We start from the raw sequence: 16639 nt of genomic DNA on the forward strand, positions 1-16639 counted from the left end.
TGAAGCGGAGGAATTTCCGGTCGTCTGGATGTATAGGGACATGTAGGTAGGTGTCCTCAATATCCGGGATCGCAGTAGCCTGAGATTGGTCGTCCTGAAATAAGGTGGACGCGCCAGGTAGCGTTTGTTGGAAGCGGCAAGGTTGTGGATCATCCTGTGTTTGTCCGAGTCCTTCATGGGGACCAGGAAGACAGGTGAGTAGAAGCCTGGTGTTATGGCTGGGGCGTGTACAACCCCCTATGGCTTTCTTGTCTAGCAGCGCCGTGATGTTCCGGCTCATTAGCTGCCAGAAGTGACTCAGTCTCCCACCTACTGGGGTGTTGAGGAGTGTGTGAGGTCAGCTGACGCGGCAGAGGCAGAGGCGCGGACATCTGTATCATGATGTATGGGCCCTGTGTAGATAGGCGCCAGCTGAAAGGCCGCTTGAGGAGGCATCTGCAGAGGCGCTATGGGAGGCGCTTGTCGAATAATAATAAATTGCCTAAGTGAAAATGTTAAATGGCAACCTATTTTGAAAAATATACACACCATAAATTAAGCAACGCTCAGGTGAAATATTTACTTTGTATTGCAAGTCAAAATAATGTACACGAAAATCGCACAATACCAAGCAAAACTATCGTCATCATTACCAATGCAAAGATACCTACATTTCCTTATTATTTTCAAGTTTCAGTTTGTTGATCAATGTGACCATACGCCCTTGCACTATTAATAAAAGCGACAAATCCGCTTACGAATGGCGCAACACAGGTCACAAACTAGTCTAGATTTCTGCTATATCATACGGGTACTCACTGGGGAAAAAACAATAACAAAGGCAACAACCAGTCCCAGGGAATTGTTGTGGATCAGTGCCCCTTTAATGCTTCTACTGCTGTTTTTTTACTAAGGAGACGGAGCTGTGAGAATTTAGGATAGACCCTCCACCCAGTCTAGGTAACCAGATAGCATCCTGAGCGGGAAAAGACGGAAACCACAAGCCTTCCTTTCCGATACAGCCACACGAAAAAAGAGTGTGATGTGTGAAATCCAGTCACGGAAAAAAGGAACAGTAGACTCATGTGTAGTAACTGGGAGAACAGGAAGGTCTGAGACGGTAGGGATGATGAGTGAGGAGGCCCCTGGTTACGCAGACACCAGATAACTGTGGTGTTGTCTGTGGATATGGCAAGTACTTCGCGCTGGAGCCGTACTGCCATTGAGACACGGCCAAGACGAATGCTTCTAATTCTAGATTTATTATGTGCCATTGGAGCGCCGCCTCACAAATTCGATCTCACTGTCCACCAACAAAGATATGGGCGGAGTTGCGTCGGGAGTGCTGTGGAGGTCTGCAGGTTCTGTCGACGAATAAACAGGGCCAGAAACTGCTCTGGTGGACGTTATAGTAGGCCTCTAGCTGTCAGATCCTGAGCTGGCACAAGAAGGCCCATTAATACCCGCCACTGACACAGAGTGTGAGCTTGGTGAAGGGCAGGAAGCAGATGATGCTGTATTTTGTGCCACCTGTCATCTGGTACCAGGAGGAGATCAATGTACGTGCGTAACAGGCCCCTTAGGAACTGGAGCTTGAAGGATGGAGTGAGTTCTCACTAAGGCTTATTGATGATCCATCCAAGTTGTGCGGTTAGACGACGCGTGAAATCCCTGTGAAGTAAAGGGTTTCCATGTCCTGATGATTCAGTAAGCAGTCGTCGATGTTCCTCAGGTGTAATTGGCTGGGTAATCCAGGGAAATAACAATGGGGCTGTGGAAATGCCCACTGGTAGTGGATACCCTGGAAAAATAACATGAGGAACTTCCTGCAACTGGGGTGGATGGACACATGAAGACAAGCATCCTGGAGGTCGAGACTGATCAGGGAATCACTGGCATTGATTCTTATCTGTAGTTAAACGAAAGTAGGGAGGATGTTCCAGGTAATGCTTGTTGAAGATAGCGAGATTATTATCCGAAATTCTGAAGAGTCTTTCTCGGACACCAGGAACACTGCCGAATAGAATCCTGAACAATCTCGACCGCCTGATTGAGCACCAGAAGATAAATGATCTGGAGCAAGAGCTGAGCCTGACGAGGGGGTCAGTCCTATATAGGGTAAGAAGCTTATGGAGAGTACCGGTACCCCTGACGAAGGATGTTGGTGACAAATGGATCTTGAAGAATTGACAAATTGGTACAAAACCTGCCCAATCTCCCACCTACAGGTATGTCTTTGACTGGGACGACTCAGGGTGGGAGATCCAAGGCATCAGGCGCCAGGGCATCAGCACCTGCCTCTGTGGTCACCACCCCTGGGCTTGTGTTGGCAACGGCAGGGTTGATAGCTGGCTTTGTATGGTCCTGACCTTTGCCATGAAAGGAAGAAGAAAGAGCTTGAGGGGAAGCCTGCGCCAAGGCTGATAATTGACTGATTGTAGACGTGCTCCAAAGCTTTAAGTGCTGTTTCAAGCTGGAGACACGTGCATGGGTTTCAGAGATTGCCTCATTGAATAACGAACATGCACTCCGATGCTCAAGAAGAAGTTGCCTTTTAAACTCGGAATTCCAGTTTGAAAAGGCGAGATAACCTAGGCGCCTGGTAGTGGTAATCTCCGCCATGGTCGCCCAGAGATGATTATGTCAGTGGTCTATTTGACGTTGTTGAAAAGAATGATGATGATCAACTTGATTAGGATTATCTTCGGAAAGATCCTGATCAATGCCTTCCCAGATAAGGCCAAGACAGATATGGCTTGTGAGTGCCCGCCAAATTTCAGTCTCAACAAAGGTAAACCGAGTCGGCCTTGAAGAGCCTGCCATCCAATGTAAATGATCGTCCAGAGTATGCATATTATCTGCGGCTTCGAACACATGGACAGGAAAATCTATCCTCCTGTAATGAGGCGCCTTACAGGCCAGAGTGAGGGACAGTTGGGAGAAATCATCATCCAACGCCAATATTGAATCTGTGAGCATGGGATCTGGTGGAATGGATGTAGGGGAAGACCAGATTGATTCCCTTTTATCAACTTTCAGAACCCAAGAGGGAGTGACTGAGACCAACCGGTCTTCACCCAATCCGGCACTTGGTTAAGTCCCAAGTACGTGTCTGACTCCAAGGACTGCGAAGGACTAGCCAACTGAGCTCGTTGAAGAGTCCGAATGATAGTCCTATAATCATTGAAGTGGGGAAGTGCCATAACGTCTGTTCAGTCCGAGGACTAGCAGTGATGTGATCCGGTCCGGTGGTAGCTGGGGGAGGAAAGAAGCCATGTAACAAGTCGGTCTCACAGCTCCGTTTCATAAGTAAAAAACAGCAGTGGAGGCATTACGGTAGTAATGCAGGATAAGATAACAAACATAAAGTTTGTTCGGTAATAGTCAGTTGTTCAGTGATACCCAACACTGCTCTAAGTTACATTATTTGGTTTGTTTCTATCCTGAGGTCATATGTTTGATACTCCAACTCAATACTCACCACTGTTTGCAACACTTTTCTCACTCTGCTGCATAACTATACCTAATATCAATCTCAATCCTAATATTCATGAAGGCCTAATGTCAGAAATTTTAAAGGTTTAAAAATTTTAAGGTTTTACGTTTTATACCAAAAAATACTTATGTTACTCAATTCCTATATATAAATATATATTAATATTTCTGAACTGAACTGCTGAATTCATCAAAAACAATGTTTAAGATCGCACAACATGCATTTGCATATGATCAACAACTACCAATTTCTTTAGATTGATATGGGTTGGTTTGAGCTTTATTTGAGCGTTGCACCTAGTTGCCATCTTTGCCCTGGTGTCCTGAGATTGGTGTATGACATACCTGTAAGCCTGCATGAGGACAGCAGGTCCCAGGTACTTGTCAGAGTTCCACCAGTAGCTGGGGCAGGAGGTGGAGCAGCACGCACACAGTATACACTCATACAGTCCATCCTGGAACACATGCCACCATCTTCATGACCAACAGCATACGCAAATGAAAGTGCTATCGGCGAAAAAGAGGAATTACCAAACTAAATAAAAGTTAAACTATTTACAATTATAAACCTCTGATGATGTCACACTACAGTAACAGAAAGTTCTTCAAAAACATTGGTAAACTTCCAAGGCAGGCAATATCAACAATGCCCGGGACGTTCCAGTGGAATGCCCAGGACCTGATGAATACATTTCAATTGTAATTCCTAGGTTTTACATTGTATGTCGATGTTTAGAGCCTTCAGCCCTTGGGCATTTCCCTCGCTCACAGTTTTACATTTTTAACCAAAACCTCGGAAGCATGTTTTATCCTATACATACCAGTCCGGAAGCCAGGTAAATGTAACAACAGTCATTAAGAGTAAGAAGTTAAGAACTCTTACTAAAAGTTTCATTGCTCCTGCAAAACAAGGTTTACTTTTTGCTGCATGGAACACCCTACTCCTGCCACAAGCAACTCACCAGCTTAGCCCGGTCAGCCACACTCTGAAGATGCTGCTCCTTTCCCACATCTGCCTCTGTCTCATTCTTCTTCTGAAGGTACGGTTCAATGGAGCGATACTGGGCATAGAAGTTGCTCATGTCCTACATACATAAATAAGCTTATCAACCTTCAGGAACATTAACACAATCAAATAAAAGTTACAAGCAGTGACATATAGTCTTCCACCTATAAACACCCTGGGTTGGGTTTTAGCGCCGCTTTGAAAAGTACCGGTATTCCAGGTACATGTATATCATGGCGTAAACCCAAATGTAACCAGAGCAAGGCATATTACAGGTGATGTTTTGTTAGCAGATGGATCATGTTGCTGGTTAAGGCTGTCCCCCCAGCAGGGCAGTAAATGATGATTCAGCCCCTGCTTCACCTGTCTATAGTATCTGACAATAATTATGCTTTGAAACTGTTTTGTTAACCATCAGAACAATAGTCTAAGTAGTAAACATAAACACAAACAAAGATATAACATAAATGCCAGCATATTGACGGCCAGTATATATGAGTCACATCAAACCTGACCACAGATGATGAAATACATATCTGTTATACAAACAATTCAATTTGTTATGAATAGTAGCAGGATGATAAACTTACAGGGACGAGATCCTTGATAACATACATGTGTGGCAGGGGATATATCTTGCAGGTTTTACTCAGGTTTGTGTCGGTCTTACTGGAAAATAGAAAGTCCAATTAATAACAATGACCATGTTGACAAGCATGAACAGAATCGTCTTGAGCAAAGTAAACATCCTACTACATGATGTCATCGGATTATCTGCATATCAGATTAATAATAAGTCAGCAAACACTTCCTACAATCAAGCATACTGTGCCATGCCATTCAACTAAAAATGTCAACAATTGATATTAAAATAGTTTCTAAATTAATACCTCAGTAAAACCTAACGCTATAATTGTGAAAATTTGAACAAAGTATGACATCACAAGGAGAGACAGGTTAACATGGTAAATAGAGCCAAATATGCATTTTTATCAGAGAATTTAAAACTTCTGAAGCATTGTGAAAACAAGGTTACAACTTCAATATTTCTATTCATCAAATACCGTATTTGACGTAATAAGTGCCCAGGGAGCTCTCAAAATTAGAAATAGGGGGCTCTTATTAGAATATTATTTTGGTGAAAAAAACAGAGTTGAAAGAATAAATTTTGTGGTTTATGCTGACAGCCTGAAATGTTTATGTACGACAGATATATTTTCCCAGAATTAAGGGTGCATATAACACATGAGTGTGTATTATACGCGAATAAATAAGTCTTCTGTATATTGATCAATCGGAAGGGGTGCTAATTGGGATTGTTCACTAGCCAATATCTTAGCAAATGTTGCCGTGGGCGCTTATTACGTGGAATACGGTATCGCAAACCAAAACATGGAACATGCATATGTTGAGCTCCAATAATTACAACATATTATATATCAAATGTATTTACATAAGCTTAGTAATAAATAGCTTTTCCAATATGGCTACCATGGGTTGGATCAAATTCAGATGTCATCATTGCTTGGAACGAGTGTCATTTCTGAGGAATTTTTTTGTTTAAGATAGATGTTTTGTATTTACCAATATCATCGCTGGCAGCCACATTTGATTCCCAACCAATAAGTGTTCACTCAGCGTCTCTATTACCCATCACCAGTTTTAGTGAACAAGATCTTTGAATGATATGGTGGTCATATAGAAATTCCAATTTTGATGCATTGAACACATTTAAACACCCATATAGTAATGAACATCCAAACAAAATCATGCCATCAGTCTAAAATGTAAACATTTACAGACAACACAGGTATACCAAATTGTATCAAGAGTGTTGATATTTTTTATATTTATATACTTATCCCGCATTACTCCTTTATGCACTTACTGCTTGCCTTACAAAAAAAGAGACAGTGCCATGCAGTGCCAGGGGCTGGTTCAATCTGATTTACAGAACAAACATGAGAATTTAGGATAAGTCCTTGTAGTTGTACACAAACTTGTATGAACGAAAGATAGTATGAGCTAAAATCTTTACATACTGTGTTACCGAGCCAAAACTGAAAAAAAGCTTCTCACTGGGCCCGTTGTAGAGAGTGCTGCGCGGGAAGGGAAAAGAAGAGTTCACTACATGCGTCAGGGGTTGGTTACCTGCTGGGCTACTACCAGAGGGCCCAAACTGCGAACGCCTTCAACGTCTTCAAGAGCCACATTGAGAAGATAATAACTTGCGAAAACTGTGTCAGACCTCCAAAGACATCCCTCCATGATTGCTCTAATAGAACAATTGATCTCGTGAGGGTTCTTTGCTTTGGGCTGATCAAGTTTAGCGATCTTGTAAGTCTGCAGGATGACTGCATGTAACCATAGAGATATGGTATTGCGACTAACTTTGGTCCTGGACGTATGGGATACCAGAATGGATAACTGTTTCTGCGAGCCACGCCTAGTCTTGGAGCTGCTGCTGAAAACTTGAAGTGCGCGTACCAGGCACAAGTGGAGTTCATCCTCATCTTCAACCCCCACAATCGCCGAGATTTTTAGCCTTACAAAAGGTTTAAATTTTTTACAAACCTGTAGAGGTTATGAATTCTCTAATGAAATCCTCCTTGGGGCACTTATTGTATTTTCCTTGCTCAAGAAAATCTACATGACATAGTTGTAACCATTTTCCTTAATAAAAAATGTTACCACACAAAAAAATTCGTTTTTGTATGATATACGACCACCCTTACGGGGCCTCACCCCCCACGGCGCCTCACGCCAGGGGGAGCAACTCCACCCAAATCACTTTCCATATGTCAAATGCTGACGGAATGTGGGGAGGTGGGTGGCCTTGCCCCAAGGAGGATTTCATCAGAGAATTCATAACCTCTACAGGTTTGTAAAATTTCTCTTTCAGTTTAAATCCTCCTTGGGGCACTTATTGCTTCAAGACAGACTCCCAAAGATAATCTAGAAAGTGGCATCCGTCAGCAACAGGCGTAAATAAATAAATCGTATTTGATTATTCAACAGAATAAAATATAGAGTTCAATAAATGGAACCAACCTTATCGTGAGGCACCACCGTCGAAAGGCGGGGGCTAGAGACAGGGCATGGTTGACCATATATAATGATAAAGCCTGTTTTTGCGGCTTGTCATAAGTTGAGAACTCGAAACACCCCCCACCCACCCCACACATTTTTGAACAAGTGATATAGGGGCGTAGATCACGAGAGACTATAACCCGTGCTGAGCTAGGCCAGAGGGTCCCCGAGGATCGAAGGAGTGCATGTGCAAAATACGAGTATTATCGAGTAGTAAGGACTGTTATTTATCGACCGCAGAAGATAAAATCCGGACCATTACTGAGCAGTATAACCGGTGGACTGTCTAAAATCTCGAATGCTCAATCGGCTAGAGATTAGAACTTTGCCAAGTTCGGAGAACTGACTGACCAAACCGAGCACTCTCGCTTGAGTGTTTGTCGAGTTGGTAATGTTTGATGAACGTTCTCGGCTGGCTCCAAATAGCAGATCTCCTTAATGGGCAGAGCCGCGATGTACGCTTGTGACGTAGCCACTGCTCTAACCGAATGAGCCTTCAACCTGGTAGGGGGGTCCCTACCTGTAAGCGTATACGCTGTACAAATGGTTGAAACTATCCACCTCGAGATAGATTGTTTGCTCGCAGGTGAGCCAGCCTTCCTACCACCGTAACAGCAAAATAGTTGGTTATCCTTACGGATACCCATAGTTCTGCTGATATAGGCCTTGAGGGTCCTGCGGACATCCCCGACGAGGATTCCATTTGTGGCAAAGGGCATGGCAGAAGCCTGCAGCGGTAGATGCATTTGGCATCCCCTGGGAAGGGCTAAGAGCGTAAATGTACCTCCACCTGTACTACTTCCTAGGTTGATACAAAAGATCAAAGAAACAAAGAGCTTTGCTCTGATTTTGGTCGTGCCTTGATCGTTTCTATGAGCGCAAATCTGGTATCTTGTACCTAAGGGTAGTTGGCCTTGACGAGTCTGTCATCCTTTTGTATGTCTGTGTGCATGCCAAACAACGGAAGCATAAGTTACGCAAAATAGAGAATTGTTGATGAGAGGGAGTTGGAAGATTGCCATGGAATTAAACAATATTCTATGGGCAGATATTTTTACGAGTTGAAAGTGTATACAAATATTGATACACTCAAACTCTATATAATGCCAAAGCTACTAGTATTTAAAAAAAGAAGAAAATGTTATACATATGTAGCTGAGAATTGCAGACAAACAATTGTAACACAAATTTGAAGAGATCCGCTGCGACACGTCCCAGAAGCATTTAGATAGTAATGCAGCATAAGATAAAAAATATTTTGAATTTACCACATCAGGTGACACACATACCCAAAGCCCCACCTGGAGGATGATATGTGCCAAATTAATCCTATTAGTATTACAGAGAAAACATCTTCGGTTTTGACACCATAATAAATTACCTTGAGAGTGAATTTAACCTTCAAGTATGTCAAGAACTGTCCCAAGGGCTATCCAGCATATAGGGGACCGACCATTTGATATGACATGTACCAAGTCCTGTTGACCTACAGGAAAACTTACTTGATTTAGGCAGTAAAACATTTACATTGCCCAACTAGGCTGGTATTATGGAGTTACATTTTAGCTGGACTAACGAGTCTATGCATAGTCCAATCAAAATCACGCACCGAAATCAAAATCCGGTTCGTAAACTGTCATGCAGATTTCGATCGATTGCAGGGTTTGCAAAGCATGTGCATCGCCAATTTGTTGTCAGCAGATATTTTCCAAATCCTTTCATGTTTTTAATCAAGGTGCTCACGTGATTTGATGCATTTCGCCATGTAAGACCCGTTTTATCGCAATATAGATCTTGATTATTGATCAGATCGTCCTGACTGGGCGCCACCATTTTGTGTGAAGCAAACGCAAGTGATACGAGAGGTGGAATCTGATTGGTCCATAGGAGAGGCTTAGAAGGGACATAATTGGTAATAGCCACTGGTGGCGCAACAATCGAGCCCAGTAATTCCAGCCTAGTTCGGCAAGGGTGGAAACTGGACTTTTAAAGTCAGTTAACTCTCTTGCCTCGGGAAGATGGAACCTAACGGATGACATCTACCAATTTTCATTGACATTCAGTAAATGATGAAGGAGTTAGCATGTACTCCGAAACGTTGTGGTCCTAATAATAAAGAAGTTGACATCCATAAATTCTCTTCCTTATTCAGTAAATGCTTCTTGAGTTATGCTTCTTTAGTTATTGTTTAAACTTTTATGACATTGGGGGTGGCCTTGACCCGTGACATGACTGTCAATGTGTTATAAACATTTCTAAAGGCTATAAAGGAGATATACCTGAAAGGATAGACCTGTGCAGCGCTGGCTGTCAAATTCAGACAAAACCATAACACATACCCACTTACATGGGACTGCCAACAATACCAAAAAGACTCCACTACAAGAACATGTTAAGCAGAAGCACTTACATTATGCATGCGAGGGTGTTTGTGCCTTCAATGTTCATAGCACATGACCCACAGATACCTTCTCTACAGGATCTTCTAAATGTCAAGGTTGGATCCATCTCATTCTTTATCTTAATTAAAGCATCAAGAACCATTGGACCACATCTGTAAACAGACAACAACTATGATTACAAAGAAAAAGAATACATTTCAAACATTGTTTTCATGCTAATGTCATGAAATGAAAAATGGTTAAGACAACTGTGGACATGCATATCCTCCAATTCCAGATTCCAGAGAACATGTTAGAATACTTTCAACTTTACCCTGTTTGTGAATATATACCTTGATCCAGCCTTTGTTACAATAGAGTAAAACAAATAGGTCAAACTATCTTGACATTTACATACACTATGAGCAAACTCAAACTCGGTATCTCCTACATTTCAAATGGCAGTTCACTGAAGAGAAATGACAAAAATACAACACTGCAGCTCACTAGATATATTCAAAATGATCTGAATGTATATGAAGTGAAATTTTAAACCATCAAGTAAAGTGTCTGATATGAGTGTCTTAATTATTCTGTCTGTTATGACAACATAAACCTCATATTGATACAATATATATGAATAGTAACAAACATCCATGTCACATATTACAACATGCAGCACAACATGATGATGCCTAGAACTAGTAGAAGTGAGTGGAAATTTCTCATCATGATTACGACCACCACAAAGCCCCAGCTGGATCACTGTGATCTCTATATATGTCTGAAACAATTTTCCAAAATCATAAATGTTCAGTCCTTGACCACAATGCTTTCTTTGAGGAGATTTTAAAAAATTTGAAAGTATAAAATTCATCAGTTCAACAAAGTTTTTTTTACACAATCTGAAGTTTCCCCACGTAGTATTAAATTTTACATCATGTACAATCTGAGTCCTATCATTATGATGAAGGTTAATTCTTTTACCTGATTCAGAGAAGATTAAATGTGAGGATGAACAACACACCACTTCATGGACTGAGTGAGTTGGGTTTAACGCCGCTTTTAACAGTATTCCAGTTACATCTAGGCGTGACAGCTTAATGTGGGAGGGAAGCCCGAAGTGATGCAGATCTCAGACGTTTACCACTTTGGTGAAACCCTTGAACACGGGTATGGTGCTGACAAACATAGAAACATAATCAGGGCGAACCGGGATTCGAACCCACAATCAGAGGTTTCTGGCGTGCCCAAGGGACCCAACTCTGCACAGCCAATTGCAGCACCTTAGACGACTGGGCCACCTGTGCCCCTCTTCATGGACTGTACAAACAAGTACACTGAGATGTTGTACTTACTGATTCAAGTCCACTTCATAGGTCTGAACACGGGGTTTGTCACCAGTCTTGTCAGGGTCCTGCAACACAAAAGCAGTGTGTGACTTGTCTAATTAACTTAAGGCACGCCAGATACACTTCACTGACTGATCATGTCTTAGTAACTTGCAGTTAATCTTCACATACCATTACATTTTGAACAAATATTTGTTGGGTGTTGAGGGGATGTTGGGTGTGGATATTCAAATTCGTGTGAAATTATTACTATCCTGTTATGGCAGCTTGGTTTTACCTTGACTTACAAAACTTTAATTTAAAGGGTCCTGTAAAGTTACTTACAATTTCTGTGTGACGCCACAACTCACATTATAGTTCAAGTATTCGTGATAGAAAACGTATGATGTCCGAATACCTATGCTGCCGAAAGCTCTGATCGAAAACAGGACCATCCGCGACGGTTGTCCGGTTTTCGATCATATTTTTCGGAGTATTTTTTTAAAAATCTTTGATTATATTTTTACGAGGAAGATGATTTTTTCCGAGGACTACTGCTTTAAACAACGCGATTTGCCGCAGTTCCGCGGATATTTCACATGCCTGAAAGTAAGGAAATGGTGTTGCTTACTGTACATTTTGATCATTACTTTAGAGCTTGGAATAAATCAATGAACTTGTTGACGGGTCATGATTGATGGATGAAATAAGTCACTGACAACTGCTCATGATGCGCTGGAGTACAAGGAATATCATCAGGGACATATTACTGTACTTGCAGGTGCTATTTTGTGGTGCGTAAGCCGTCTTTATCACAGACAGGGTGGCCAAATAACTGGCACACTGACGATTTACAATTGGCAGTGCCAAGTTTGGCATAATGGAGGAAATATTTACATTTTCACATCTAATTTTCGCTACTAATTAGTGTTTGGTGTAACAGTTATTACAGAAAACATTTAGTATGTATCGATATTTTTTGCTTAGTGTGCCACTGTGATCGATACTTGTAACAAGAAGTTGAAAAACATGACCCATTGAAGCATCGGTGTATCGTCTAACCACTACTCAGGGATCAGTGTCTGAAATATACTGAGTCAAATTAAAAACTTCACATTTTTAAAAGTAATCCCACATATGATATACAACGGACAAACGTATCAGAGAAGGTAATTTTTAATCATTAATGTCCAAAGAAGGGTCTTTAATTAACGGTGATAACCATATTTTATCCAAGCACCTATGGTATTCGGTAATAACATAAACAGTTTAAATCATAAGTCCCAAGCACGAGAATCTGATGGCACACAAGTTCAGTAGCGTGTATGGCCACCATGTGCGTTGACAACTGCCACACAACGCCTCCGCATGGACCTTGTGATGCTTGTGAACACTTGATTGGGAAGACGACGCCATTGTTGCTGCAAAATGGTGCCAAGATCTTGCAAATTCTGTGTTTGGTTCTGGAGAGTGCGCAGACTTCTGCCAAGAGCATCCCAGACGTGTTCGATGGGATTGAGGTCGGGAGACCTTGACGGCCAGTCCATGACGTTGACTCCCGCATTCTGAAGGAAATTCCTTGTCAAAATTGCTGTGTGGGGTCTGGCATTGTCGTGTTGGAAGATCAAACCGGGTCCATGTGCTGCCATAAAACGCAGAAGTTCTGGTGCTAGTACCTGGTCGTGGTGAGCAGCAGCGTTGAGGTTGCCATGGATGACAAGAAGCCTGGAACGTGCATTGCCACAGAAAGCACCCCACACCATGACACTTCCGCCTCGTAATCTGTCAACTTCCTGTACACAACACTGGGCGTAACGTTCATGACGGCGCCTCCACACCCTCGCCCTACCATCAGCAAATTGAAGATTAAATCGGGATTCATCACTGAAGACGACTTGACTCCAATTCCTCTGAGTCTATCGTCAGTGTCGCTGTGCCCACAATTGACGTTGATGTCTGTGTAATTGAGTCAGAATCGGCCCGCAGTATGGCCGTCGTGCTTGAAGGTGAGCAGTTCTCAGACGCTTTCAAACAATTTGCGCACTCAGTCTACCCCCAAACAGTTCATTTCTGGTTGATGTAGCCGTCAAAAATCGGTAACGGAGGTGACGTAATGTGCATGTGACGTCACACGTGGTCGACCTGGCCGAGGGCGATCAGCGGTGGTACCCGTTTGCTGTAGAAGCATCTGTAAATCATAAATAGTCCGTCGACTACAACCCATCGTCCTTGCGACTTCAGCTACAGACGTTCCCGTCTGCAACATGCCGATGGCACGTTCACGTTGCACATTTGAAAGGCGTGGTATGACAAATGTCCGTAAAGACTTTTGTTTTCTTGTGTGTGTTTTTTTTTAATGACTACTAACAAGTATGGCTGAAAATACGTGCCGATATTATGGCCACGTGACCAGTTGCACGTGAAAAAACACTTTTGCCACTATAGTGCTGTGCACATGATTTTGATCGATTCACCTGCACAAAAACGGGTGTTATCTGAAGACAATATGTGGCCATTACTGTTGAAATACACAATTAGGGCCCACAATGATAACTGGTCAAAATGTTAAAATTTTAGGATTGTGAAGTTTTTAACTTGGTTCAGTATAACTGCCTGCCAGCGGCTGGTAACTTTTCTGTCGTCCTGCATGATTTTTCCTCTACCTGCCCAACAGTCTGGTAGATAATTTTAAGACTTCTTATGTATTTAGTGTTATTATAACACTTGTGGATTCTCAAGTAGTTGTTTGGATTGTTAGACGCTATTTGTCTCTTATTTTCTGCTATTTTTCAATATTTATCATGTCTGAATGCAGGCAGGTAACTTTGAAGATGGGCAGGCATCACTTGTTGGTCTCCTGCCCAACTGTCTTGTTGGGTTTTAAAATTATTTCAAACACTGCTCGGGACGCGGTATATTTTTTTTAGTCCAATCTAAACGTTTGTGCATACTGGATGCACATTTGTGAGTCGCGTAAAACCCTGCGACAGTATGCAATTATCTCACCAACCAACCCTCTGAGTCTTTTTATATTATGTTTATTTCTGTTAAAGAGAGTCCATATGGGACATTCGATTCTGATGTCCACCACTGTGAACAGGATGCAAAGATCAGTTGAGTGACACAGAAGATCAGGCTGATTTCAGTCTATCCAAGGTTGAAAAAGAAAATCTACAGAGGTCGCAACTAGAGCTGATCTAACCTGCTGATGTCCCCCTCCAACATTAGGAGACTCAACAGCATCTGACAAGTAACAGACATGTCTCAACAAAGTGCTTGAAACACTAAGGGATGTTTCTTCTGCCACCTGTCCAGAGGAACTGAACTCTATTCTGGGCCGTGAAAATGACCCAAAAGAGTGGCAGACTGACATTGTATTTCTCCTTTGACAATCCATCGAAACAGGAGACATCAGGAGAAGTCCACATAATGCCTAAAATCCTCAGCCTGAGATGAGATAGATGTCAGTGGTTGATGAACAAGCCTATGAGCCTTGATCATGTTGATTTGACTTGTAGTTCAGCTAAATAGCCACAGAACCGAAGAAATCCCTAATGGGAGGACCCACCACTGGGTGCTAGATCTTATAAACATGTTCATCCAATACATGGAGTTGGGTTAGTACATGAAGAAGCAGAAATACTTTACAAAGGACCATTACTATGGCCTTGACCTTCAATGAAGGTCACTTGAAAGCTTCAACACCCCAAACTGAAGAATGATATGTACTAGTGGTGCATCGATTGATCATAGGACATGTTTACTGATTGTTTATCTGCCGAAATTAGCTGAGTAAAGGCCATAACTAGGGTTCAAAATAACTGCTGAATGGCATAGATCTCATTGCTTGTATATTTTCCTATTTCTGACAACCAGCGGTAGAAATTAGCACTAGTCCTATAGTCCTTGACAAATGCCTAAAAGTCAAGTATCATAAGGACCAGTGTTGGCTGAAGAGCGCGTTTTTGCGTCTTGGACGCACAAAAATAAGTTTGAACGCACCTGCGTAACATGTGTGGGTCTCGTGGACGCAGTGACTGGGGCTATATTAATTTCATATTGAATTGACACTGTTATCGTAAATCAAAGACGTATGTCTTTGCGTAAAGGTATTTGTTGCCAAACAAGACAGCGAAGCATGTTGATTAACACTTCCGTTTGCTAAACCAAACCAGTTTCATTATTCTCTCCCTTTTTATGACAAATACCCAAACCGGTTTCTTGACCTATATCTATTGTCGGTTTTGCATGTATTAATTTTCGGTATGGTCCGTAGCTTTGCTTCAGCCAATCAGGTGCCACATATTAAGCAAGTCGGATATAGTCATAATTAATTTAGCTTGCTGATTGGTCGAAAATATCCTGACCTTGTGTCAAACTAAAAATAGCCAGGGTATACTTCAGAACGTGGTAATAGTGACCCGCGAAATCGAGCGACCGTGTAGGATGATACGCTATGTTATCGTGGTAGTTAATTTATAATGGATCGTAGTGGGGCACGCTTACAAACTTATTAAATATGTGATTCACAAAATGTTTGTTGTTCATTGGATTGATTGATGCTGATTTTCTTTACCGAGTTCGGTAAACAAAGTACCTGTCATTGGTGAATCTTACCGCAGTAAGTAAGGCTGTGTGGATTATATGGTATATCACTTCCTGTTTTGAATTTTGCATACGACCAAGGTTTGGTCAAGGGACTTCGTTTGAACAAATGGGTTCTTTTTCTAATCAATTTTGAATGGAGGAAGGGGTAATTCCACTTCAAAAACATCCCAGGAACTGTCATAAAAAAGTTAACGTGTGTACAAGTAGCCGTGACATACCGCAACGAGTCCTGTATTCGATCATGCGATGAAATATATCGTGCTTAGATTTGCATAAGTAAACAGTCGACAGGTTGTGTGGATTACGAGATTTATCAATACCGCGATACTGTATATGATAAAGAATGAATGCGAACACTTGAATGTACAATGATGTAAGCATTGTTTTTATTTAGCGGACTCTGAATATTTAGTTATTCTACAACAGACTTATCAAGCTGATAATAATTCAATATCTTGTGAGTCATATTAAGAATTGCAAAACACATTTTGCCAGGACCGTTATTGGTGTAACTGACATGTTTAAACATTTATAGCACCTGAAACATGTTGACTAGATTTATCAAGGAAATGCTGGATCCTGAACATACTCTTACTAAAAAAACGTTTGATATGCCAATTATATTTTATGACTCATTGATCATTGTCACAGTTACAACATGAACTCAATACTCAGTACAGTAGCATCAGAACAGCCATTGAACTTAACTGAATCCAAAACTTCAAATCATTGGTAGATCTCGGTAAAAA

The 16639-nt window shown here is 41.7% G+C and overlaps 1 protein-coding gene across 1 annotated transcript in view; it reads right to left on the bottom strand.

The window, feature by feature from the left end:
- The window catches only part of LOC124117414 (succinate dehydrogenase [ubiquinone] iron-sulfur subunit, mitochondrial-like), a 38790-nt gene that overhangs the window by 14353 nt on the left and 7798 nt on the right, over positions 1-16639 (bottom strand). Inside the window, exons 3-7 of the mRNA XM_046479303.2 lie at positions 11310-11368; positions 9981-10124; positions 5071-5149; positions 4437-4559; positions 3820-3929 (exon numbers count right to left, since the gene is read on the bottom strand). Of these exons, the coding sequence (XP_046335259.1) occupies positions 3820-3929; positions 4437-4559; positions 5071-5149; positions 9981-10124; positions 11310-11368 (515 nt within the window). The remainder of the gene's footprint in view (positions 1-3819; positions 3930-4436; positions 4560-5070; positions 5150-9980; positions 10125-11309; positions 11369-16639) is intronic.

Source organism: Haliotis rufescens, unplaced genomic scaffold (assembly GCF_023055435.1).
Source record: "Haliotis rufescens isolate VD_foot unplaced genomic scaffold, xgHalRufe1.0.p SCAF_13, whole genome shotgun sequence".
Taxonomy (NCBI): Eukaryota; Metazoa; Mollusca; class Gastropoda; order Lepetellida; family Haliotidae; genus Haliotis; species Haliotis rufescens.